Below are 26,580 nucleotides of genomic sequence, written 5' to 3' on the forward strand. Positions count from 1 at the left end.
GAGCACAGTTTTGGATGGAATCTGGGTGTCATTGATTTGTCTTCTGCTGTCTGGAAGCCCAGGAAGAAGAAAGCTGGGGTGTTGGTGGGAGGCCAAAGACCATGCAACACACCGTTTCCCAGGGATCTGCCACGGCCCATGCCCCAGTCCTTGGAACACCGCTGGCTAACCTGTCTCACATCTGTCCTGATACTAGAACACCTGTTTCTGAGAGCAGCCACATGGAAGGAGCTGCTGAAGCTATTGAAGGGATCCATCGAAGTGACTGCTCCAACACTGGGGGGAGAAGGGGTCTCAGTGGTTCTTTGCTTCATGAGGTAGCTCAGTTGTGAGTTGATGCATGTGATGTGTGCCAGGTGCCACGCAAAGCTACAGTCTTCCCTTTTTTTTAATCTGCAAGATTACAAAAATACCAGTATTTCCCCTTGTTTTATAAAAATGACTTTAGAAAAAATACACACGGGTCCCCGCCATTAAACTTCCGTTCCGTCTTGTAGGTTGTTGTGGACTCTGACTTCTAGATTCAGTTTCTTCACTTTAGCCCCCTTGAACGTGTATACCCCCTGTGCGTCACTGAGCAGGTTGACGTTCCGCACGGTGCAGTATTGTCTGTTCACGTTCTTCTCCACCCTGTCCGGGTTCCTCTTGGGCACCTCCACCTTGGTATTCAGAGGGTATTCCTCCGAAATGTCCTCTGCTGGTTGTTGCTTCCTCTGTTTCTGGCATTTCCTGGTGATAAAACAAGCCACCAAAAACACCAGAAGTAGGAGCATGATGGCAGCCAGGGCACTGCCAATGGACGCCCCAGTCTGGGACAGGGAAGCGGCCACAACAGGTTCTTGCATCTCCAGATTCAGGGACTTCATGTTCGTGCCATTCTTGACTTGGTCCCCTTCATTGTCATAGATGAGGGAATCGTCAAGGGTCAGTTGGCCACTGGGGTCCACCAGGTCCCTTCGGTGGCGCCTCAGGGTGGCTGTGAGAGAGCGCTGGACCCGGGGCCCTGTGATGGTGTCAGGGCCAATAATGTAGATCACCTGGAGATACCACTGGTGTCCTGCCTCCACCTGCCCAGAAGAGAAATGGGAGACAGAGCAAACATGTCACCATTGTCCTGTAGACCGGTATAGAAGGAAAGAAGGAAGGAACTGGAGAGACAGTTGCCACGGTATGCCTAGATGGGGGCGTGGTCTCATGTTTACTAAGACAGAGAACTGAGCCAAATATCATGGGTTCTATTTTATTTCCAAATTAGGGTAAACTTGGGTCAGCTACCCATTCTTTTCTGTTTTCCTCCCTATGCATGGAATAGTCTAAGATTCTGTCTTCCGTGGTCTCTTGAGCTAAGTGAATGTTTGAGGTTTGTCAGTCATAGCAGTGAAAATGTGATAACCACACTTATTCCCTGTGACCTTCAGCTGTTTCTTGTCTAGTTTACTATTTATTGCTGAACTTCAGCTAAAAAAGTCACTCAAGAAACATGCACTTAACATCCACTCTGCAAAATAGATTCTTGACAAAGTTGTGAAGTCTTAATACTTCCTAGATGGCCCTGAGAGATGAAATCATCAAATACACATTTTATTTCCCTTTCATCTGCCCCCATTGAAACCCTCATGGTTTGGAAATAACTTCTGAAAAGAGGTACTAGTTATGAAATCCTAGGTCATGGATTACTATTTGGAGACCAAAAAAAAAAAGTGAAATTTGATCATAGAAACTCATGTTTATTTCTGGGATTTAGGGTATTTTTGCTTATCAAATTTCATTCTAAATAGATAAACTGAATTAATGATTTTGTCGTCTGTGTTCCATATGCCTGTGAAAATTGGCTGGCTCAGCTAGAGACAAAAAGTAGGCAACACAAAAGAAGTTAGGAACAACTGGAATAGCTATGCAGGCCTGAGGCCCACAATGCAAACTAGGAATTTATTATTGCTTTGGTCTACTGGGGATAGATGGTGACAGTTTTGGGTGAAGGATGAACTTAACGGCAGTGACAAAGACCTGCCAGCCAGAATGCAGTTAATAAAAGTGGAAATCCAGAGATGATGTGTCCTGGTTTTTTGCAAGCTACACAGTGGAATTGGGCCTAAGTGTCTCTTCTCACCAAACTCACCTTGTAGAGGGCGTCGACTTTGAGAGTGAAGCCATCCACACCTGGCATGCTGCTGACCACATGGAAATCGGGCAGCTCGGAAGCAAAGTGGGCCTCAAAAGGTACGTCGTGGAAGTACTTATCTGTGACCTCTGGCTGACTGCGGTCCTGGAATTGCAGAAAAAGATACACAAGCTTTGAGAAGAGAACCAGTGCAGTGGTAGGTGGTGGTCCCTGGAGGAGAGAGGCACTCTCCACTTCTGCTCTGGCTTGGGTCTGGGGAGCATGCGTTGTGGACAGTCTCTCCATTTGTCAGCAGCTGCCCCTGGCCACTCACTGTCTTTAAGAAATGATCATCCCCTGTGATCCCGAAACACAAACAGTGGGACGCCTTGACTGATAATTCTCAAGCCAAGAGGGTAGTTCAAAATGTTTGTGGAAAAATGAAATATTATAGTTCTGGGGTGGTGCAAACATTTTTGAAATCCATGCAGTTTTTTCACAATACACATTTTCCATGAGCTTTTTGGATACTCCCTCAAAAGCTTTTTTAGACTAGGCTGGTGTTCTGGCACGGTGGGTTAAGTGGCCACTTGTGATGCCCACATCCCATATTGGAGTGCTGGTTTGAATCCTGGCTGCTGTGCCTCTGATCCATGGCTCCTTGCTCATGCACCTGGGAAGGCAGTGAGGATGGCTCAAGTGCTTGGGTCTCTGCCGCCTTGCTGATGGAGTCCTAGCTCCTGGCCTTGGCTTGGCTCAGACCTGGCTGATGTAGTGTTTGTGGAATGAACCAGTGGATAGAGGATCTGTCAGTCTCTTGGTCTCTCTGTTTCATATAAATAAAATAATCTGAAAAAACCTTTTTGCCCCAAAATAAACTTGTCTCCACGATTTTTTCATGATTTTTTTAAAGTATTGAGTCTCAAGATCCTTGCTACACTTAAAAATCAAGGAACCTGAAAGAGCTTTTACTTATTTGACAGATCTATCATTATTTACTGTTAGAAAATTAAACCTGAAAAAATTCATTTTCAAATAACAAATCCATTACATGTTAATGCTTTTCCATTTTTTCATTTATTTACATACTTAATTATTTACTTTAAAGGCAGAGTTAGGGAGAGAGGGAGAAAGAAAATGAGAGAACCTCCCATCTGGTGATTCACTCCTCAAATGGCTGCAACCAGCAGACCTGAGCCAGTTCAAAGCCAGGAGCTTCCTCTGGGTCTCCCATGTGGGTGTAGGGACTCAAGCACTTGGATCATCTTATACTGCTTTCCCAGGCACATTAGCAGGGAGCTGGATCATAAGTGTAGCAGCTGGGACTTAAATCAGCACCCATATGGGATGCTGGTACCACAAGCTACAGATTAACCCACTAAGCTGCAGCACTGGCTCCTGTTAATGCTTCTTTAGTGAAAATATCTATACTCATTCCCTCCCTCTCAGTGTGATACATTGCTTTACACTTCAGCAAATTTCTAGAAAAGAACTAGGTTCACAGAACCTGCTTCTGTGTTCAATTTGTGTAATGTGCAAGTACAGCTTATATAGCTAGAAAAGGCAGGAATATGTTTAAGGTATTTTCATATAATGGGATATTTTTTGATTTGAAATAAAAACTAGGTAAATGATTTTTTTTGAAGATTAGTTACACGTTTTCGTACTCACTCATGAATGAATGAGTATGAAAAGGCAGGCATTATATTAGTAGGAAAATAATTTTGACCTTGGTGGACTCACTGAAAGAGTATTGGGGATACTGTTTTTTCAATTTTTAAAAATTTACTTGAGAGCTCTGATCCATTGGTTCACTTCCCTAATGCCTGTGACAGCTGGACCAAGCCAGGAGCCGAGAGCTGAAGCCAGGTTTCCCAGGTGGGTGGCATCACAGGTGACATCATCTGTTATCTCCTAAGGTTTGCATTGGAAGAAGACTGGAGTCAGGAGCTGGAGCCAGGGATCAAACCCATGTACTCCGATACAGGATGTGAGTGTCTTAATCATCTCAGCTAGATGCCTACCCTGTCCTGATCATACTTTGAGAAACACTGGCCCAGAGTTCCTTCTTCCTGGGCCATCAATAATAGTTTGTCTTGTTCCCCACCATCACATTTGTGTCCTTGTGTTGAGCTGATGAGAGGGAAACAACAAAAATGTACAGAGAAAAACCATCAAGAGTAGAGCTCTGTCTATGGTAGGCAGCATCCCTAGTTGAGGAGATATACTCAGTGTCCTTTGTCTAACACCAGCAGTGTGCTTACCAAGAGCAGGAATCTGTGTTTTAGGTGTTTGTTGGGCTGAATGCATCCATACTGTGGCCCTTCGTTGTAGACAGTCCCCGTGGGATCAAAGAAAGGCACGTAGCCATCCCTGCCGGTGCACAGGTAGACTTTCTCCAGCTGCAGCTTGTAAGCAGAATTAAGGTTTTGTTCTGGATTCCAAAGTACTCGGCCATAGAGGATCTGACCTGAAAAGATGGAAAGGCATTAATTAGGTCAGGCTTCAAGATGAAAGGGAAATGTCAAGGGTAGAGAGGGTTTAACATACTCTTACAGTTAAAAGTCCCTTTGGAGGGAGAACTCTCGGATTCCTTGGTGCCCTAAGTTACCCATTTGTTTTATTCAATAAGCATTAATTAAGCATTTCCAGTATATCAAGCACTTGATTATACACAAAGGAAATGGGAGATGCAGTTGAGAGGAGAAAAATAAAAGCACAGTGATTAATAAAAATAGCGTAACTGCTAAATGTTAACTATCTTCCAGGTACTATACTAAGTCCTTCTCATGCAGTAACTCATGGAGTGCTCAGTTTTATAGATGAGGAAGTTGAGGCACTGAGTGGCTAAGTGACTTAATGGAAGTCCCAAAGCTAGCAGGTGGTGAGGGTGGCTGAGCAACCCACAGTGACATCCTGTTACATACCACGACAGAGAAAGCTATGTCATGTTGATTGGGCACAAAGGCAAGTATAGAAATTTGCCTGGGAAAAGCTGTGCAAGGACTAAAGAGAACTAATTGAGAGCATCTTGAAATGGGAGTAGACAATTTCGAGAACATTCAGGAGATTACAGTGAGGCAGAAGAAAACATTCTAGGCAAAACAGAGTCCATGTGCAAAATACTCAATGCTGCATGGGTGTGAGTCTTGGAGTAGGAATTGTTTGCTTCATGCCTGCCAGAGTGCCAAGTTCTTTACCTATACCATCTTAATCCTCTCTCAAGATCCCAAGAGATAGATTGTGTTTTATCCAAGGTCCCACAGCCACGATGTGTCCAATGCTTATCCAAACACTGACTACACAGTGCTAAGTAAGTTAGTGTGACTGGGTGGGGCAGGATGTGCAGAGGATCTGATGGTAGGGACCCCAGGGAAGATATGCAATTCCAGCATCATCAGCACAGTTTGTCTGTCTACGTGATGTACAGTTCTGGAAGCTTGTAAGCAGGGATGTAACAATAGCACCCCTGGACTTTAAGAGCATGGAGAATGAGGAGACTTGAGTTACAGAGAACAGGCAGGGGTGTTTCAGTGCTCTGGTGTGACACAGGTACCTAAAACAGAGCTGTGAGGCAAGGGGATGGATTTGGAAAATGTCCAGGCATCCTATTCAGCTAACCATAGTGTAGGCAGCTGTGGGATCTGAAGGAGAAGAGGATAACCTTGACGTGTGTTGGTGTAGCAGGCAATGGGCAGTATATGTGAGAGGTGCATGTCTGGGAGGAAAGTCCAGTCCTAGACAACTCTGGGCTTCTGGGAGACCTCCCACTCAGAGGGTCAGCAGTTCAGGTGTGCAGGTGGAAGTATAGAAAGGTAGCTCAGGGGAGATCGGGGATAAGGCCAGGTTTTTATGGAATGGCTGTGGAGTAGTAGGAATACAGGAGAATTGGAGTAAACAAGTGGTCAAAATTATGAGATGACCAGACAGTGTTCAGGGGAGCCAAGCATGGGATGTAGAGACTCCAGCATGGAAGGGCCAAAGGGTTGAGGACCCCAGGTAGGAGAGGGAGAGAAGTGAGCTGAGAGGCCATGTGGTGTCCAGTGGGGCTGATGCAAAGGAAGCCAACCAGGAAACATGTCAAACACATGGATTTGGTGTCACTTTTAAGAGAATCCAGAGCTACAACAGGGAGGATTCTAGGGTGCAGCAAAGGGAAGGTGAAGAGAGGCTGTAGGGATGCTGTGAGCTCCCCACTCTGGAAATTTGTCAGAGAAAGGAAAAAGAGAAATTGGAGAAAAAAGGAGATGTTTGTGGGGCATGTAGGGTGAATGGCATGTTTATTTCTGTGTTGGGCAAGACTTGAATGTGTTAAAGATATGAGATGATAGGAGATAAAAGATAAGAAAGAGGCTGATGGGGGTCATTGAGAGGAAAAGCAGGTAATTCATTTGTTCAGTAGAGACCTGGGAAAAGTGCTATGATATGCAAATTGGATATCTGATCACAGCCTCTCTTTGGACTGAGTGTCCAAGATACATGCCTAGTGTGTACATTAGATGATAAAATTGTGTTAAGTACCATAAACAATGAACAGCGTTCTACTAAAGTGGAGAATATGGAGACCCATATTAGGTGGTATGGTGTAGCCAGGGAAAGCTCTTGCAGGGGGCTAGCATTTACTCAGACCTGAAGGACAAGGAGGAGTAAGCTTTGGAAAAGTCAAGGGACCATGTCTGGGGTGGGAGCGGTGAGCAGAGGGATAACTCTGGTAGTGAAAGTATCGTGTAGAGTAAGGTGTTTGTCATCCCTCTGAGGCTGGGAGGCAGTGGGCGTACTACTGCAATCTCTGAGAAACTGAGATGAAGCAGCTTAACCCAAAGCTGGCCAGTCGCTGAAAGGTCGGAAATCTCGGTGCTTTTCCACATCAGCATGCTGTCATCACAGGGTGCCACGTATGTGATGCTGTTGTGAAATGTGAAGGATGGGGGTCTGCTCTTGGCTGCCCTGGAACCAACCCCAAGGAATCTTCCCTTAGCAAGCTGACTGAAAGCTGGTAAGCAGAGGTGCTAGGGCAAGGTCTTCCCCAAAGCTTCTCAAGTCCAGGCAGAGCCAGCAACTTACCTTTAGAGAAGGCTCCTTTGTAGTCCATCTCTGCCAGGGACATGTCAGAGGTGTTGGGATCCATCAGGAACACCTTCTCGTTATTGCAGAGCTGAAATTCAGTGTTGAGCGAATATACTACAGGCACAGGGCGGTTGGTCTGCTGGAACGCAATGGGTATCAGGAATCTAAATGTAGGAGAAACGACAGCCTTGAGAGGAGGGTCAGCTGTGTACTTGTCACTGAATGGCCTCCCTTCTCTACCGTTCTCACAGCTGTGCACCAGGCTTGTTGTGGGTGTCAGTTACTGAATAAAGATGCCTGTGGGAGAAGGACTTTGGCTGTTATGAGATTATCTAATTTTTATTTTTGACAAGGAATGACATAAGTAGCCTTTAGAATCCTTTGAGACCTGTTATGGGTTAGATGTGGTTTGGATCTTAAAGGTTCATATATTGGAAGCTTGGTTCCTAGTACGGTGAGGTCAAGAGGTAGTGGGACCTTAAAGAGGTGGGGTCTTGTGGGAGGTCATTAGGTCATTGGGGTGTACCCTTGGAAGGGATTAATAAAGTTCTCATGGGACCCTAGTTACACTAGGGTTCCCGTCTTCTGATTTGCATGTGCTCCCACTATGATATCATCCCTGGGATGTGCCGTGGCCAGTGAAGCCCTCCCTAGCAGCCCAATTGATGAGGCTATCTGATCATAGATTTTTTTTAGCCTTTGACACTGTGAGCTAAATGAACCTCTTTTCCTTAGGAAGTACCCACTCTCATGTATACCATTAGCTTTTTTTTTTTTTTTTTTTTTGTACATCTTCATTCTAAGATGTTACTCTTTGATTGCTAGAGGGTTCAGAGTCATGGTGCCCCCAGCCATTTTCTTCTCAGATCCACATACTCTGAAACTTGGACTCATTCAGTCTATTAAAAACTTATTTAATCAATGTCACACTTTTCAGTGCTAGGTGATCCTCTTTCCTGGCGCCTTCCTACCTGACTCCTTTGTCAGTCCCTTCCTTCTTTGCCTACTTCTGCAGATAAGGGTGCTTCAGTGTTCAGTCCTAGGACCCTCTACCTCAGTTTCACCTGGGATGACCTTGGCCTTGTCACTGCATTGGTTATCTTAAGTGTAGTGAGGCCAGATTTAATCCTCTGATTCAGGTTTCACCTCTGAACTCTGGGAACACACATTTGACTGCATTCAAAGAGACCTCACACTTGGTGTGCTCTTCCCTTACAATTTTGATCTTTCTGGAGTGCATATCTTCGTGAAGGGCCACACAGATGTACCAGCCTTCTATCCAGCCTTCCTGGAGTCAGGCTTAGTTCCCTCCAGTATACTGACTGTGACAGACTGAGGTACTGTAATTTTTAAAAACTCAACTTTGGCCGGCGCCGCGGCTCAACAGGCTAATCCTCCGCCTTGCGGTGCCGGCACACCGGATTCTAGTCCCGGTTGCCCCTCTTCCAGGCCAGCTCTCTGCTATGGCCAGGGAGTGCAGTGGAGGATGGCCCAAGTGCTTGGGCCCTGCACCCCATGGGAGACCAGGAAAAGCCCCTGGCTCCTGCCATTGGATCAGCGCAGTGCGCTGGCCGCAGCGTGCCGGCCGCGGCGGCCATTGGAGGATGAACCAACGGCAAAAGGAAGACCTTTCTCTCTGTCTCTCTCTCTCCCTGTCCACTCTGCCTGTCAAAAACAAAACAAACAAACAAAAAACCCTCTAAGATCCTTCAGTGGTCCCGCATAGCTCTTAGAATGCAGACCAACATGTGTGACATGACCTACAAAAGCTTTGGCCTTTGCTTCTTTGTCCGGACTCATCTCCTGCTACTCTTCCCCCTTCTCTAGGATTGAATCAAATCTGCCTTCTTTAGGTCCGTTGACAGTTCTCTATTCCATGATCTCTACAGCCTCATTTATGTAAATATTCACTGAGCATGCATCAGACAACAGACACTGCTGGAGTAATGGGAATTCATGAGGCTAAAACAGAAAAACATGCCTGCAGGGAGGTTACATCTTAACAAAGAGTTTATCTGTAACCAAATAAGTTAAAAATCATGTAACATGTTAGAAGGTAAGATAAGGGAACGTTAGCTCTCTGATGCTGCAGTCGGTGATACAGAGCCACACAGAATGATGTTGGAAACGCTGGATCTTTTTAAGGATGTCAAGGCAAGATGCAGGAGCCATTGCCTGTGTCTGGGTTGTTGCTGCCTGGTGAGGGTCAGCAGTGCCTTGGGCCCTAGACAGGTGGCCTGTGGAAGAACCCAGGCAAAGGGATCATGGGGCAGCAGGGGAGGTGGCTGGAGAGACCTCTCTGGATGTTAAATCGTAGCTGCTGATTGGAGGGAATCGCCTCTTTTGACTGGAAGAGTGAATTGGTCAGCATGGTGAATGGTGGTCGTGGTGGATCAAAATTAAAAGAGATACAAAGTACAACAAGCACGAAAATGCAGATAATAAAAGGAACTCCTGAAGGAGTACTAGAAATTCTTGACAGCTAAGCAATGCAGACAAAAGCAAAAGTGGTAATCAACGATTTTCTCATAAAACAAAATTATAATCTAAGTCACAGAGCTGAGTTACCTCCAGTTAATTAAAACTTCCACATAGAGGCAGAAAAAAGCAAGCTTGGTGACACAATATTGGACAGACAACTGGAGGAAGGAAAATGTTCATGTAATGTGTGACTTGAGAGAAGAGAAACATCCAGTTCCCAATCCTGCCTGTCGATTCCTTTCAAACTTACCCTTAGGTCGTGAAACATATTAAAAAGCTAACACTAATTCAGTAGCAGGAATGGCCAATAGATCAACAAGGAATAGATGTCATAGGAGTAGCCTAAACTGGAACCGGGAAGCCACTGTCATATTTAATGCCTGGATTTATTCCTCCTGGTTGTCAACCAGTCAGTAGAGAAAAAGAATGGGCCTGCATGCCAGTTCTTACACTCACCTGAGAGTTAGCTCTTCAAGTGCAAACCCGATGTTCTATGCAGTCACACAAGAATCTCAGAAGTGTTTGTATATGTGGTGGTGGAGATTGAGATGCACAAATACAAGACATTTCAAAAGGCATAGACATCATTATTGCAACTCCTGGAAGACTAGCTGACTTTCAAATGAATTATTTCATCAAACTCAAAAGCATAACTTGTTTTTTTTTTTAAAAAAGGTTTATTATTTGAAAGGCAGAGGTTGGGAGGGGGGAGAGAAAGAGAGATCAAGAGATAGAGATCGAAATCTTAGATCCACTGGTTCACACCCAAATGGCTACAATGGCTGGAGCTGGGCTGATCTGAAGCCAAGAGCCAGGAGCTTCTTCCCAGTCTCCCACATGGGTGTAGGGGCCCAGCGTCTTGCACCATCTTCCATTGCTTTCACAGGAGCATTATCAGGGAGCTGCACTGGAAGTGGAGCAGCCAGGACTGGAACTGGAGCCCATATGGGATGCCAGCACTGTGGGTGGCAGCTTTACCTGCTACACCACAGCATGGGCTCCCCTATTTAGTTTTAGATGAAGCAAATGAGATGTTGGACATGAGATCTGAACCCCAGATGAGGAAGATTTTATTAAACATGCACCCAGATAGGCAGACAATTATGACAAGTGCAACCTGGCCATATGGTACCATTTACTCACACAGTCATACTTGAAAGAGCTGATGATTGAGTATGTTGGAACCTTGGACCCAGCTGCTATAAATACAGTAAAGCAAAATATAATCTTCACCACTGAAGAAGAGAAACAAATGCATCTACAAAAGTTCCTAGCAAATATGTCCCCTAAAGACAAAGTCACAGCCTTCCTCAGTAGAAAAGCTGATCATTGTCAAGTGTCCTAGTTCTCCCACACATGTCAGTAGAATCTCTGCATGGCAGGAGAGAACAAAGAGATTGGGAGAAAGCATTGAACTTTAAAACAGGTTGAGTGAGAATACTGCTACTGATTTAGCATGGACTGGATGGCAATGATATACATGTCTGTGATTATGATTTTCCCCAGAACGTTGAAGAATATGTTCACAGAGTAGGGTGCATTTGGAGAGCAGGGAGAATTGGAGAGTCAGTTACCCTTATTGCCAGAAATGACTTGAGGATTGTCACTGGCCTGATTAATATTCAAGAAACAGCAAACTGGAGTACCCCAGAGGAGTTTGTAATCATGGCTGAGCAGTACAAGGCAAACAAACTGAAAAAAGAAATGGAAAAAAAAGTTGGAAGACCTCAAGGGAAGCCCAAAAAGTTTTATTAATGATGTCTTACTGAAAAGTGGCATTCGCGCAGCAGAGGTAAAATTTTACCTACTGGGCTTTCAGATGCCTGCCTGTATAAACTAGGCTTTCTTAGTGTATTTATTACAATCAGTGTATCTGAGTCTTTCTTTAATTATTAAAGTGTTAGCTCTCTAACCAATTGCCCAAACTCTAATATATGTTCAGAATCAGAAGTACTAGTACAACATAGAGAAAAAATTAAATTGTATAGAAAGGTCATTATAGCACAAAAATTGGAGAGGTAAAAACTTGGTAAAATGTCTTCTGAGAGGCTTGGTGATGTGTCAGCGGTAAATACATATTTTGATACATCAGTTCTAGGAGTGTGTTTTATAAATATGCCTGTTTACAGAAGATTTAAAGCAATGTTTACACTAGGAAAAGAATGTAACAATTGTCTGGCAAGGGAGCTAAATGAATAAACTACAGGTATTACTGGGTATGTGGACTATCTTTAAAGATATCTGTTAAAAGCAGAAAAGCAAAACACTCTAGCATGGTTGATTGAGCTAACACCGGAAACCACCTACTTCAAACTCATTTCTAGAAATGCAAGATGTGAGATTTTCTTAACAAGTTCCCAAAGCTGGATGATGGATGAGAGTCTGTGACTCTGTATGTTATGAAACATTTCCATAATAAAACTCAATTGGATAAACAAAAAAAAAATTGTTCCAGCCATTATGGGAAACAGGATGCCAGCTCTTCAGAATGCAAAAAAGAGGTACCATATGACCCAGCAATCCCTCCTCTAAGTGTGGACTCGAAGTGAAATTGGCATTTTGTGTAGGTATCCACACTCCCATGTTCACTGCAGTGTTATTCAGAAAGAAAATCGCAGAAGGCCTTAGTGAGAACATTCATGCAGAGGCCTGAGAGAGGCAGGGAGTAAGGCAGGAGTGGCTGCCTGGGGAGCATGCTCTCCAGGCAAAGGCGCTGGGCCATGGGTGCACCTGATCAACAAGAGAAACGGTCAGCCAGCCGGTGAGGGACATAAGGTCAGGTTGGGAACTGGAGGTCAGATCACCTAAGGCTTTCCCTGAACCTTAAGGACTTGGGGCTTTTACTTGAGTTCTGAGGCAGGGAAGGGAGTCTTCTGGGTTGAGTAGAGACTGCAGGGTAGCTGCAAGAGGACCTATTAGGCTGTTTAATCCAGGCACGTGAAGACAGTGGCTCTTACTGGGGACTATTGATACACAGGCAGTGAGAACAGCTGGATTCCCAAGTAGATTTTAAAAGGGAAATCCATAAGCTTTGCTGGCAGCCCAAGAGTATGGGAAGACTCAAGGATGTTTCTAAGGATTTGGCTGTAAGCACCCAGAACAGAGATGGACACTTGTTTTGTTTTTGTAAATGGCCAGAGAATCGATACATGTGGTAAGCCATGTGGTTTCTGTGCAACCTCTCAACTCTGGAAAACACCAAAACAGCAGGTGTAGCTGTTTTCCAAAGGAAGACTTTATTTACAAATTGGGTAGAGGGGGCTGGCACTGCAGCTAATCTTCCGCCTGCGGCGCCGGCACACCAGGTTCTAGTCCTGGTCGGGGCACCGGATTCTGTCCCGGTTGCCCCTCTTCCAGGCCAGCTCTCTGCTGTGGCCCGGGAGTGCAGTGGAGGATGGCCCAAGTCCTTGGGCCCTGTACCCCATGGGAGACCAGGAGAAGCACCTGGCTCCTAGCTTCGGATCAGCGCGGTGCAGCGGCCATTGGAGGGTGAACCAACGGCAAAAGGAAGACCTTTCTCTCTGTCTCTCTCTCTCACTATCCACTCTGCCTGTCCAAAAAAAAAAGTTAAAAAAAAATTGGGTAGAGGGATAGATGCCCTTTGCTAGATAGAAACACAGAAGGAATTTATGTGGTGGGGTAAGATGAATTTTGTTTTTGGACACACTACATTTGAGAGGTTGCTGAGAAGTCAATTTGACATGCAGGACTTACTTGGAGAGAGAAATTCAGGGATGGAGGTATTCATTTGTATCTTAAACACTCGAATTTATGTGTAATGGGGTCACTAAGCAAGTGACAGGACATCAAGCCTGGTCCTTACAACATTCCAAAACACTGAGGAGAAGCAAGTAGGTAGAAGGCAAGACTTCACAGTGGGACACCCCCATTGACTGCAGAAGAGTCTGAAGGAGGCACTGAGCAACCGCCAAGTGTGGGTGAGAGGTCACAAACAGGAGAGCTGAGGCTCATTCCCTAGAATAACACAGTCAGTGTTGACCTTGATAAAAGCAAGCTGGGGTGAGAGTATGAAAGGAAGCTTGATTGGAGTGGCATTAAGAGATGATGGGATCAAGCAGTTGGCACAGTGGTTAAGACATTGCTTGAGAAGCCTGCATCCCATATCAGAGCGCCTGAGTCGAGTTCCAGCTCCATCTCCTAATTTCTTGTTAATGTGTGTACCCTAGGAAACAGCAGGGGATGACTGAAGTGCTTACATCCCTGCCAAACACATGGGAGACCTCAACTGAGTTCACGGCTCTGAGTTCCAGCCTAGCCCATACTAGAGTACTTTGTTTTTCTGTTTTTAACAGATATCTTTAAAGATAGTCCACATACCCAGTAATACCTGTAGTTTATTCATTTAGCTCCCTTGCCAGACAATCATTACATTCTTTTCCTAGTGTAAACATTGCTTTAAATCTCCTGTGAACAGGCATTTATAAAACAAATTCCTAGAACTGATGTATCAAAATATGTATTTACCACTGACACATTACCAAGCCTCTCAGAAGGCACTTTACCAATTTTTTACCTCTACCAATTTTTGTGCTATGACCTTTCTATACAATTTTTTATCTATGCTGTACTAGTACTTCTGATTCTGAACATACATCACCTGGAGTGAACAAGCAGGTTGGAACTCTCTCTCTGCTTTTCAAATAATTTTTAAAAGGTTTATCTATGTATTTGAAATGCAGAGTGACAGATCTTCTATCTGTTCAGTCCTCAAATGGCTGCAACAGCCAGCCAAAGCCAGGAGCCAGGTACTCTATCAAGGTCTCCCACATGCATTACCAGGAAACTAGATGGTAAGTAGAGCAGCTGGGACTCAAAGCAGCACTCTGATATAGGATGCCAGCATTGCAAGTGGCTTCTTAACCTGCTGCATTACAACAACAGCCCAATAATTTTTTACAGTGAAGGTGGATGGTGATAAATTGGAAATTGTGAATACAGAAAACTATTCGGAAGCAACAGGGCGAAGCAGGATGGGTTTTAAGAGAGAAATGGACTCAAAGTACCATTGTGAAGGATGGGAGAAGTTACAACATGTTTTTAAGATGACTGGAGTGGTTCTTAGGGGACAGTTGTTTGTGTGATGTTCAATATGGCATGGACAACAGGATTCAGGTTCCACCGTAGGAGTGGAGTGGTTGGCTTTGGGTAGGATGGGTGTCTGTCCCTGCTGACAGCTGTCTAGACAGAGGTGTGTGCAAGTGGCTAGGTAGGATGGTGGCAGCCTGTGTGACTTCTCTTTTGGTGACTCCTGCCCCCTAAATAAAAAAGGACACAAGGTTCAGGAAGAGGACAGAAGATGTAGCAGGCTTGAGGGAAGACATTAGACAGTCTAGGGAATCGCCAACTGCTTGGAAGCCCTAAGGGCCAATTTGAAGTTAGTGGTAATGAATTTGGCATTTCTGGCTTTGACCTTGCTGAACATTCTGTTGCAATATTCTCTTCCTGATCCTGTCCTGTAGGTTTCAACTCAGGAACCTCTTTATCTAGGAAGCTTTCCCCCTTTCTCTCACCTTCAAGGCTAGGTTGGATCCTTTTTCATCTGTTCAGTTACACTCTACATTTTATCGTGGTGCTTATTATGGTTTGACATTTTACCTAAATGTATGCCTACCTAACGGAAGTCTGTTTCCCAAGGTAGGCTCTGTGGATCATGTCTGTTTGCCACCAAGGGTCTGTTCAATGCTCTGACAGACACTTGCCAAGAATAATGAATGGGTGATCATTTCAATGCGTGACTTTTCCAAAAGCATGCCTCTGACTGTTCCCTACTTTCTGTTGAAGGTACTCCCTGTGGGTATATTGGAGAGGGTTGGAGTATAGGAGGAAGTTGGGGCCTGCACAAACCAGGGCTAACTGGGCCTTAGCAGCTTTGAAATAATGATTAGTTGCACGAAGAGCTAATTTACTGACTTAGGGAAACAGAATTTTGTTGATACTGATACTGCCAGAGTCTCCCACAGTGCTTGGCATTTACGGTGCTCAGCACTAATGAAATGGAATAAGTAGTGAACCTGACATTATTTTTAAGGATATATGATAGACCTCACCAAAACAGTCACAACACTGAGACATAGTTCCTTTGGATATAGTCTCCGTTCCCTGTGCCAGTCCTGATTTGTTACGTGTGTGTTGTACTTATTTGTTTATAGAGCTAAATAGGAGATAAAAAGCAAGGTAAGGCCAGGGAGAAGGTCACTGTGGTAGTAGTGGGGGATCCCTAACGCTTCCTTGGTGTCACAGGTTTTAGTTTTTGGTCAAATATAAGTTGGTTGTAGATGTTTGGATTGGTTTCTAGGCATTTCTATTCTGTTCCATTGGTCTATCCATCTTTTTGTTATGATTTTTTTTTTTGCCAGCAACAGGCTCTTTTGTTTATAATTACTCTGGTATTGTGATGCCTCTGGCTTTGTTTTGTTGTATAAGATGGCTTTACCTATTTGGGGTTTCTTGTGTTTCCATATGAATTTCAGCATCATTTTTTATATATCTGAGAAGAATGCCCTTGGTATATTAATTAGTATTGAATTGAATCTGTAAATTGCTTTTCGTAATATGGACATTTTGATGATAGTGATTCTTCCAGTCCATGAACTTGGAAGATTTTTTTCCATTTTTTTCTTTTGTATCTTCTTTTTCTTTAATATTTTGTAATTCTCATCATAGAGATCTTTGACATCTTTGGTTAAATTTGTTCCAAGGTATTTGATTTCTTATGTACCTATTGTGAATGGGATTGATCTTAGAAGTTCTTTCTCAGCCATGACATTGTCTGTGTATACAAAGGTTACTGATTTTTGTGTTGATTTTATATCCTGCAACTTTACCAAACTCTTCTATGAACTCCAATAATCTCTTAGTGGAGTCTTTCGGATCCCTATATATAGAATCATGTCATCTGAAAATAGGGATAGTTTGACTTCCTCCTTCCCAATTCGTATCCCTTTGATTTCTTTTTCTTGCGTAACAGCAAGAAGCTGTCTAAAATTTGCAGTGTTATAGCAATGGTGAGAGCGGGCATCCTTGTCAGGTTCCAGATCTCAGTGGGGATACTTCCAATTTTTCCAATTCAGTAGGATGCTGGTCATGGGTTTGTCATAAATTGCCTTGATCGTGTTGAGGAATTTTCCTTCTATACACAAATTGCTTAAAGCTTTAGCAAAAAAAGACCTAAATGAAAGATCTCTGCGACTGAGATCCCAGTGGAAAGAACGGGCCATCAAAGAAGGAGGTACCTTTCTTTTTTTCTTTTTTTTTTTTTTGACAGGCAGAGTGGACAGTGAGAGAGAGACAGAGAGAAAGGTCTTTCTTTTGCCGTTGGTTCACCCTCCAATGGCCGCTGCGGTTGGTGCGCTGTGGCCGGCACACCGCGCTGATCCAATGGCAGGAGCCAGGGGCTTCTCCTGGTCTCCCGTGGGGTGCAGGGCCCAAGGACTTGGGCCATCCTCTGCTGCACTCCCTGGCCACAGCAGAGAGCTGGCCTGGAAGAGAGGCAACCGGGACAGAATCCGGTGCCCCAACTGGGACTAGAACCTGGTGTGCCGGCGCCGCAAGGCGGAGGATTAGCCTGGTGAGCTGTGGCGCCGGCCAGAAGGAGGTACCTTTCTCTGAAGGGAGGAGAGAACTTCCACTTTGACTATAACCTTGTCTAAATAAGATCAGAGTTGGCAAACTCAAAAGGCTTCCATAGCCTTGGCAACTCATGACAAGAGCCTCGGGTGATTACTGATGCCATAAACAAGAGTGTCAACTTGTTAAGTCAACAAGGGGAGTCACTGTGCACTTACTCCTCATGTAGGATCTCTGTCCTTAATGTGAATTAATACTATAACTAGTACTCAAACAGTACACTTTGTGTTTCTGTGTGGGTGCAAACTGATGAAATCTTTACTTAGTATATACTAAATTGATTTTCTGTATATAAAGATAATTGAAAATGAATCTTGATGTGAATGGAATGGGAGAGGGAGCGGGAAATTATGGGGGGGAAAAGTCATTCTAATCCATAAGCTGTACTTTGGAAATTTATATTAAATAAAAGTTAAAAAAAATCTAGAAGAAAGTAAAAAAAAAAAATAATCAGGGGTAAAGTAAGCCAGGGAAAAGGAATTCATATAGTAGGTATCGCTTCTATGACATTGTCAAATATGCAAATGATTCTACAGTGAAAGCAGATCAGTGGACAGCTGGGGAAAGGGGTGGGGTGAGGGGGGACGACACAGGAGCATGAGGGAACTTCTGGATGTGATGATTGTGCTTGTTGTCTTGATGTTTCACAAGCATGTGTGTATATCAGCATTGATCAAATGGTCGTGGCAATTGAAAAGCGATTCACCTGGGTCTCAGCACTCTGTCTGCCACTGCCATGCCCCTCTGGTACATAACCACTTTCTCAGATGACTCTGCCTCCCTTTCTTTCTTTTCAAACCTCAGTATCCCTCATTCCCAACTCTTGCCTGGTTTTCATGTTGTGAATACACTGAGTTCAAATAGATGGTACCTCTGTCTTCCTTACTCTACCAGTCTGTGAATTCTTCCTTTGCTTGAGCCCACACTCTGCCTCCTTTTTCTTTCAGTGGATGAATTCTCTGGACTTCTAGTTAAGGTCAGTCCTTCCCTCTCGTGCCCTGCATCTGTCTCCTTGCCCTGCTCAATGTCTTGACTCTGTAATTGTTCCCTCTCTCCTTTACATCTTTGAATTTTCCCCCTATTAGATTTTCTTACCAGCATGCAAACATCCTGAAATATTTTCCATCCTAAACATAGACAAATGAAGCCTTCTTATTGGACCTCATCTGTTTCCAGTGACTGCCCCTTTTCTCTGATGTACTTCATTGCAAAGCTCCCTAAGTACTGCCTACTCCTGTTATTTCTGTTATCTCAATTCTCTCCAACCGGGATTGTATTCCCCCCAGTCCACTGAACCTGCCCTTGGCCAAGGGCATCAATGGCCAATTTCCATTTTTAAAAATATTTTCTATTTATATAATGTGAACAAATTTCTTATGTTTCATATATGCAGATTTAGGAGCATAGTGATAATTCTACCCTATCTTCCCTCCCAGCCATGGTCCCACTCTTTCTCCTCCTTCATTTCTTATTCTTTTAATTTTTACAACGACACACTTTCAGTTAATTTTTTATTCATAAGGATAACTCCCCACTAAGTAAACAATTCAACAAAGAGTAAGAAAAAAAAAAAACTGTTCCTAAACAGTAGAGAAAAGGGCTCTAAACAATAGTTAATTCTCAAAAAAATATACATTACATTTGAGGTGCTCTATTAGTTACCCCAGATCAGGGAAAACATGGTATTTGTCTTTTTGGGACTGGCTTATATCCCTAAGTATAATGATTTCCAGTTGAGTCCATTTTGTAGCAAAATACAGCACTTCATTTTTTATGGCTGAATAATATTCCACAGTGTACATATACCACATTTTCTTTTTTTTTTAATTAAACTTTTATTTAATGAATATAAATTTCCAAAGTACAGCTTATGGGTTACAATGGCTTCCCCCTCCCAAAACTTTCCTCCCACCCACAACCCTCCCCACTCCCGCTCCCTCTCCCCTTCCTATCACATCATGATTCATTTTCAATTCTCTTTATATACTAAAGATCAGTTTTGTATATATTAGGTAACGATTTCAACAGTTTGCCCCCATATAGCAACACAAAGTGAAAAAAAAATACTGTTGGAGTACTAGTTATAGCATTAAATAAGAGTGTACAGCACATTAAAGACAGAGATCCTACATAATATTTTTTTTTTAAATTAATTAATTTTCTATGCCATTTCCAATTTAACAACAGGTTTTTTTTTTCATTTCCAATTATCTTTATATACAGAAGATCGATTCAGTATGCAATTAGTAAAGATCTCATCAGTTTGTACCCACGCAGAAACACAAAGTGTAAAAATACTGTTTCAGTACTAGTTATAGCATCACTGCACATTAGACAACACATTAAGGACAGATCCCACATGGGATGTAAGTACACAGTGACTTCTGTTGCTGACTTAACAATTTGACACTCCTGTTCATGGCGTCAGTAATCTCCCTAGGCTCTAGTCATGAGTTGCCAGGGTTATGGAAGCCTTTAGAGTTCGCTGACTTTGATCTTGTTCCGATAGGGTCACAGTCAAAGTGGAAGTTCTCTCCTCCCTTCAGAGAAAGGTACCTCCTTCCTTGATGGCCCCGTTCTTTCCACTGGGATCTCACTCACAGAGATCTTTCATTTAGGTCTTCTTCTTTTTTTCTTTTCCATGGTATCTTGGCTTTCCATGCCTACAATACTCTCATGGGCTCTTCAGCCAGATCTGAATGCCTTAAGGGCTGATTCTGAGGCCAGAGTGTTGTTTAGGACATCTGCCATTCTATGAGTCTGCTGTGTATCCCACTTCCCATGCTGGATCTTTCTCTCCCTTTTTGATTCTATCAGTTAGTATTAGCAGACACTTGTCTTGTTTGTGTGATCCCTTTGTTTCTTAGACCTATCCAAGCCATCGAATGTGAACTGAAATTGATCACTTGGACTAGTGCGATGGCATTGGTACATGCCACCTTGATGGGATTGTATTGGAATCCCCTGGCACATTTCTAACTCCATCATTTGGGGCAAGACTGATTGTGCATGTCCCAAATTGTCGATCTCCTCCCTCTCTTTTTCCACTCTGAAATTTAACAGGGATCACTTTTCAGTTAAAATTTAAACACCTAAGAATAATTGTGTGTTATTTACAGAGTTCAACCACTAGTACTAGAACAACAACAACAACAACAAATACTAAAAAGGATAAAGTATTACATTGTACATCTAGAGTCAGGACAAAAGCTGATCAGGTCATTGTTTCTTATAGTGTCCATTTCACTTCAACAGGTTTCCCCTTTGGTGCTCAGTTGTCACTGATCAGGGAAAACAAATGATATTTGTCTCTTTGGGACTGGCTTAATTCACTCAGCATGATGTTTTCCAGATCCCTCCATCTTGTTTCAAATGACTGGGTTTCATTGTTCCTTACTACTGTATAGTATTCTATGGAGTACATGTCCCATAATTTCTTTATCCAGTCTACTGTTGATGGGCATTTGGGTTGGTTCCAGGTCTTAGCTATTGTGAATTGAGCTGCAATAAACATTAAGGTGCAGATGGCTTTTTTATTTGCCAAATTAATTTCCTTTGGGTAAATTCCAAGGAGTGGGATGGCTGGGTTGTATGGTAGGGTTATGTTCAGGTTTCTGAGGAATCTCCAGACTGACTTCCATAGTGGCTAAACCAGTTTGCATTCCCACCAACAGTGGGTTAGTGTGCCTTTTTCCCCACATCCTCTCCAGCATCTGTTGTTGGTAGATTTCTGGATGTGAGCCATTCTCACCGGGGTGAGGTGAAACCTCATTGTGGTTTTGATTTGCATTTCTCTGATTACTAGTGATCTTGAACATTTTTTCATGTGTCTGTTGGCCATTTGGATTTCCTCTTTTGAAAAATGTCTATTGAGGTCCTTGGCCCATCTCTTCAGTGGGTTGTTTGTTTTGTTGTTGTGGATTTTCTTGATTTCTTTGTAGATTCTGGTTATCAACCCTTTATCTGTAGTATAGTTTGCAAATATTTTTTCCCATTCTGTCGGTTGCTTCTTCACTTTCCTGACTGTTTCTTTTGAAGTACAGAAACTTCTCAATTTGATGCAATCCCAAATGTTAATTTTGGTTTTGACTGCCTGTGCTCCTGGGGTCTTTTCCAAGAAGTCTTTGCCTGTACCTATATCTTGCAGGGTTTCTCCAATGCTCTCTAATAATTTGATGGTTTTGGGTCGTAGATTTAAGTCTTTAATCCACGTTGAGTGAATTTTTGTGTAAGGTGAAAGGTATGGGTCTTGCTTCAAGCTTCTGCATGTGGAAATCCAGTTTTCCCAGCACCATTTATTGAATAGACTGTCCTTATTCCAGGGATTAGTTTTGGATCTTTGATCAAATATAAGTTGGCTGTAGATGTTTGGATTGATTTCTGGTGTTTCTATTCTGTTCCATTGGTCTATCCATCTGTTTCTGTACCAGTACCATGCTGTTTTGATAACTACTGCCCTGTAGTATGTCCTGAAATCTGGGATTGTGATGCCTCCGGCTTTGTTTTTGTTGTACAAGATTGCTTTGGCTATTCGAGGTCTTCTGTGTCTCCATATGAATTTCAGCATTATTTTTCCAGATCTGAGAAGAATGTCTTCGGGATCTTGATGGGTATTGCATTGAATGTATAAATTGCTTTTGGGAGAATAGACATTTTGATGATATTGTTTCTTCCAATCCATGAGCATGGAAGATTTCTCCATTTTTTGGTATCCTCTTCTATTTCTTTCTGTAAGGTTTTGTAGTTTTCATCGTAGAGATCTTTAACGTCTTTGGTTAAGTTTATTCCAAGGTATTTGATTGTTTTTGTAGCTATTGTGAATGGGATTGATCTTAGCAGTTCTTCCTCAGCCGTGGCATTGCCTGTGTATACAAAGGCTGTTGATTTTTGTGGATTGATTTTATATCCTGCTACTTTGCCAAACTCTTCGATGAGTTCCAGTAGTCTCTTAGTAGAGTTCTTTGGGTCCCCTAAATAAAGAATCATATCATCTGCGAAGAGGGATAGTTTGAGTTCTTCCTTCCCAATTTGTATCCCTTTAATTTCTTTTTCTTGCCTAATAGCATTGGCTAAAACTTCCAGAACTATATTGAATAGCAGTGGTGAGAGTGGGCATCCCTGTCTGGTACCAGATTTCAGTGGAAATGCTTCCAACTTTTCCCCATTCAATAAGATGTTGGCCGTGGGTTTTTCATATATTGCTTTGATTGTATTGAGGAATGTTCCTTCCATACCCAGTTTGCTTAGAGTTTTCATCATGAAAGGGTGTTGTATTTTATCAAATGCTTTCTCTGCGTCTATTGAGAGAATCATATGGTTTTTCTTCTGCAGCCTGTTAATGTAGTGTATTACGTTGATTGTTTTGCGGACATTGAACCATCCCTGCATACCAGGGATAAATCCCACTTGGTCTGGGTGGATGATCTTTCTGATGTGTTGTTGCATTCTATTGGCCAGAATTTTATTGAGTATTTTTGCATCTATGTTCATCAGGGATATTGGTCTGTAATTCTCTTTCAATGTTGCGTCTCTTTCTGGCTTAGGAATTAAGGTGATGGTGGCTTCATACAAAGAATTTGGGAGGATTCCCTCTTTTTCGATTGCTCTGAATAGATTGAGAAGAATTGGAGTTAGTTCTTCTCTAAATGTCTGGTAGAACTCAGCAGTGAATCCATCTGGCCCTGGGCTTTTCTTTGTTGGGAGGGCCTTTATTACTGTTTCAATTTCTGTGTCAGTTATGGGTCTATTTAGGTTTCCTGTGTCTTCCTGGCTCAATTTAGGTAGGTTGTATGTGTCCAAGAATCTGTCCATTTCTTTTTTTTTTACTATGTCTTTTTTTTTTTTTTTTTTTTTTTTTTTTTTTTTGACAGGCAGAGTGGACAGTGAGAGAGAGAGACAGAGAGAAAGGTCTTCCTTTGCCGTTGGTTCACCCTCCAATGGCCGCCGCGGTAGCGCGCTGCGGCCGGCGCACCGCGCTGTTCCGATGGCAGGAGCCAGGTGCTTCTCCTGGTCTCCCATGGGGTGCAGGACCCAAGGACTTGGGCCATCCTCCACTGCACTCCCTGGCCACAGCAGAGAGCTGGCCTGGAAGAGGGGCAACCGGGACAGGATCGGTGCCCCGACCGGGACTAGAACCCGGTGTGCCGGCGCCGCAAGGCGGAGGATTAGCCTGTTGAGCCACGGCGCCGGCCGAATCTGTCCATTTCTGATAGATTTCCCTGTTTGCTGGCATAGAAGTCCTTGTAGTACTTTCTGATGATTCTTTTTATTTCTGTGGTGTCTGTTGTTATGTTTCCTTTTTCATCTCTGATCCTATTGATTTGGGTCTTTTCTCTTCTTTTTTTAGTTAGTTGGGCCAATGGGGTGTCAATTTTGTTTATTTTTTTTCAAAAAACCAGCTCCTTGTTTGGCTGATTTTTTGTAATTTTTTTTGGATTCAATCCTGTTGATTTCTTCTTTGATTTTAATTATTTCTCTTCTCCTACTGGGTTTGGGTTTGGTTTGCTGCAGATTTTCTAGATCCTTGAGATGACTTGAAAGCTCATCTATTTGGTGCCTCTCCAATTTCTTGACGTAGGCACCTATTGATATAAATTTTCCTCTTAACACTGCTTTTGTTGTATCCCATAGGTTTTGTATACCACATTTTCTTTATCCAGTCATATGTTGATGGGCATTTGGCTTCATTCCATATCCATGTTCCACATAGCTATTGTGAATTGAGCTGCAATAAACTTGGGGGCTTAGATAGTTCTTTAATATGCTGATTTCATTTCATTTGGGTAAATTACCAGGAGTAGGGTCATATAGTAGGTCTGTTTTTTTATTCAGATTTATTTATTTGAGAGGCAGAGTTGGAGAGGAGCAGAGAGAGGAGAGGTCTTCCCACTCACTGGTTCACTCCCCAAATGGCTACAACTGCCAGAGCTAGGCCGATCTGAATCTAGGAGCCTGGAGCTTCCTCTGGGTCTCCCACGTGGGTGCAAGGGCCCAAGGACTTGAGCCATCTTCTGCTTTCCCTGGCCATTGGTGGAGAGCTGGATCAGAAATGGATTGTGACTCGAACTGGCACCCATATGGGATCCCAGCACCACAGGCAGCGGCTTTACCTGCTACACCACAGTGCAAGTCCCAGTAGGTCTAATTTTTATCTTTCTCAAGAATATCCATACTGTCTTCCACAATATACTAGTTTACATTCCCAGCAACAGTGGATTAGGGAACCTTTTCCCTCACATCCTTGCCAGCATGTATTGTTTCTTGATTTCTGTATGAGAGCATTCTAACTGGAGAGGAAACCTCATTGTGGTTTTGATTTGCATTTTCCTGATGGCTAGAGATCCTGAGCATTTTGTCATGTGTCTTTTGGCCACCTAAATTTCATTCTTTGAAAAATGCCTGCTCAAGTCTTCTGCCTATTTTTTTTTTTTTTTAAGATTTTTTTTTTTAATTTGACAGAGTTACAGACAGAGGGAGAAACAGAAAGGAAGGTCTTCCATCTTCTGGTTCACCCCCTATATGGCCACAATGGCTGGAACAAGGCCAATCCAAAGTCAGGAGTCAGGAGTTTCTTCTGGGTCTTCCATGTTGGTGCAGGGGCCCAAGCACTTGGCTCATCTTCTACTGCTTCCCCAGACCACAGCAGTGAGCTAGATCAGAATTAGCCTATTACACCACAGTGCCAGACCTTCCCCCATCTCCCCAATTTCTTAACTGGATTGTTTTGTTGTTGAGGTTCTATGCTCTTTAGATTTTGGATATTAATCCCTTATCAGTTGCATAGTTTGCAAATATTTTCTTCCATCCTGTTGGATGCCTCTTCATTTTGCCTCTTCACTCGTCAGTGCAGAAGCTTGTCAGCTTGATGTAATCACATACATCAGTTTTGGCTTTGATTACCTGTGCTTCTGGGGTCTTTTCCAAGAAGTCTTTGACAATGCCAATGTCTTGCAGAGTTTCCCCAGTGTTTTCCTTTAAGTAATTTGATGGTTTCAGGTTATAGTTTTATATCTTTGATCCATTTTGTGTTGATTTTTCTATAAGGTGTAAGGTAGGGATCTTGTTTCATACTTCTGCATGAAGAGATCCAATTTTCTCAGCATCATTTATTGAACAGACTGTCCTTTCTCCAGGGATTCATTTTAGCTCCTCTGTCAAAGCTGAGTTGGTTGTAGATGAGTGGATTAACTTCTGGGGTTTCTATTCTGTTCCATTGGTTTACATGCCTATTTCTGTGCTAGTACCAGGCTGTTTTGACTATAATTGCTCTGTGATATGTCTTATAATCTGGTCTTGTGATGCCTGCAGCTTTATTTTGTGTGTGTGGTTTTTTTTTTTTTTAAGATTGCTTTAGCTTTTCAGGGTTTCTTGTGTTTCCATATGAGTTTTAGCAATGTTTTTTCTAGATTTGAGAAGAATATCCTTGGCATTTTGATTGAGGCCATAATGGAATCTGTAAATTGCTTTCAATAATAGTGTAATTTCCAGTCTGTAACCATGCAGGTTTTTTTTTTTGGTTTATTTGCTTATTTGCCTTGGTTTGTGTGTCTGTGTCTGTGTTCAGTTTCATTCTTTGATGTTTTACAATTTTCAGAGATCTTTGACCTTGGTTAAATTTATTCCAAGGCATTTAATTTTTTTTGTATCTGTTGTGAATGGGACTAAATATACAAATTTTTTTCTCAGCCATGGCATTGTCTGTGTATACTAAGGCTATTGATTTTTATGTTGTTTTTATATCCTGCGGCTTTATCAAACTCTTTTATGAGTTCAATAGTCTTAGTGGAGTCTTTTGTTTCCCCAATATATAGAATCATGTCATCTGCAAATAGGGATAATTTGACTTTCACCTTTCCAAATTATATCCCTTTGATTTACCTTTTTTTCCCTAATGGCTCTGGATAAAACTTCCAGGACTCTACTGAATAGCAAAGGTGAGAGTGGGCATCCTTGTCTGGTTCAGGATCTTAATGGGAATGCTTCCAACTTTTCCCTATTCAATATGATGCTGGCTGTGGTTTTGTCATTGTATGTTGAATGTTATCAAATGCTTTCTTTGCATCTATTGACATAATCATTATGGCTTTTGTTTTCAGTTTGCTAATGTGATATATCACATTTATTGATTTCTGTATATTGAACCATCTTGCATACCAGAAATAAATCCTGTTTGGTCCAGGAGAATGACCTTTCTGATGTGTTGAAGTATTCAGTTGGCTACTATTTTGTTGAGGACTTTTACATCTATGTTCATCAGGGAAATTGGCATATAGTTCTTTTTCTGG

At 42.7% G+C, this 26,580-nt stretch overlaps 1 protein-coding gene and 1 pseudogene across 1 annotated transcript in view; one reads left to right on the top strand and one right to left on the bottom strand.

Moving 5' to 3' along the window:
* Positions 1–473: 473 nt before the first annotated feature.
* The window catches only part of FRAS1 (Fraser extracellular matrix complex subunit 1), a 308,843-nt gene continuing 282,736 nt past the window's right edge, over positions 474–26,580 (bottom strand). The window contains exons 70-73 of the mRNA XM_062198919.1: positions 7,166–7,332; positions 4,366–4,571; positions 2,120–2,266; positions 474–1,067 (exon numbers count right to left, since the gene is read on the bottom strand). Coding sequence (XP_062054903.1) covers positions 474–1,067; positions 2,120–2,266; positions 4,366–4,571; positions 7,166–7,332 — 1,114 coding nt within the window. The remainder of the gene's footprint in view (positions 1,068–2,119; positions 2,267–4,365; positions 4,572–7,165; positions 7,333–26,580) is intronic.
* Positions 9,284–11,404, top strand: LOC133765795 (probable ATP-dependent RNA helicase DDX43; annotated as a pseudogene).

The sequence above is a fragment of the Lepus europaeus genome, chromosome 8 (assembly GCF_033115175.1).
Source record: "Lepus europaeus isolate LE1 chromosome 8, mLepTim1.pri, whole genome shotgun sequence".
In the NCBI taxonomy this organism is placed as follows: domain Eukaryota; kingdom Metazoa; phylum Chordata; class Mammalia; order Lagomorpha; family Leporidae; genus Lepus; species Lepus europaeus.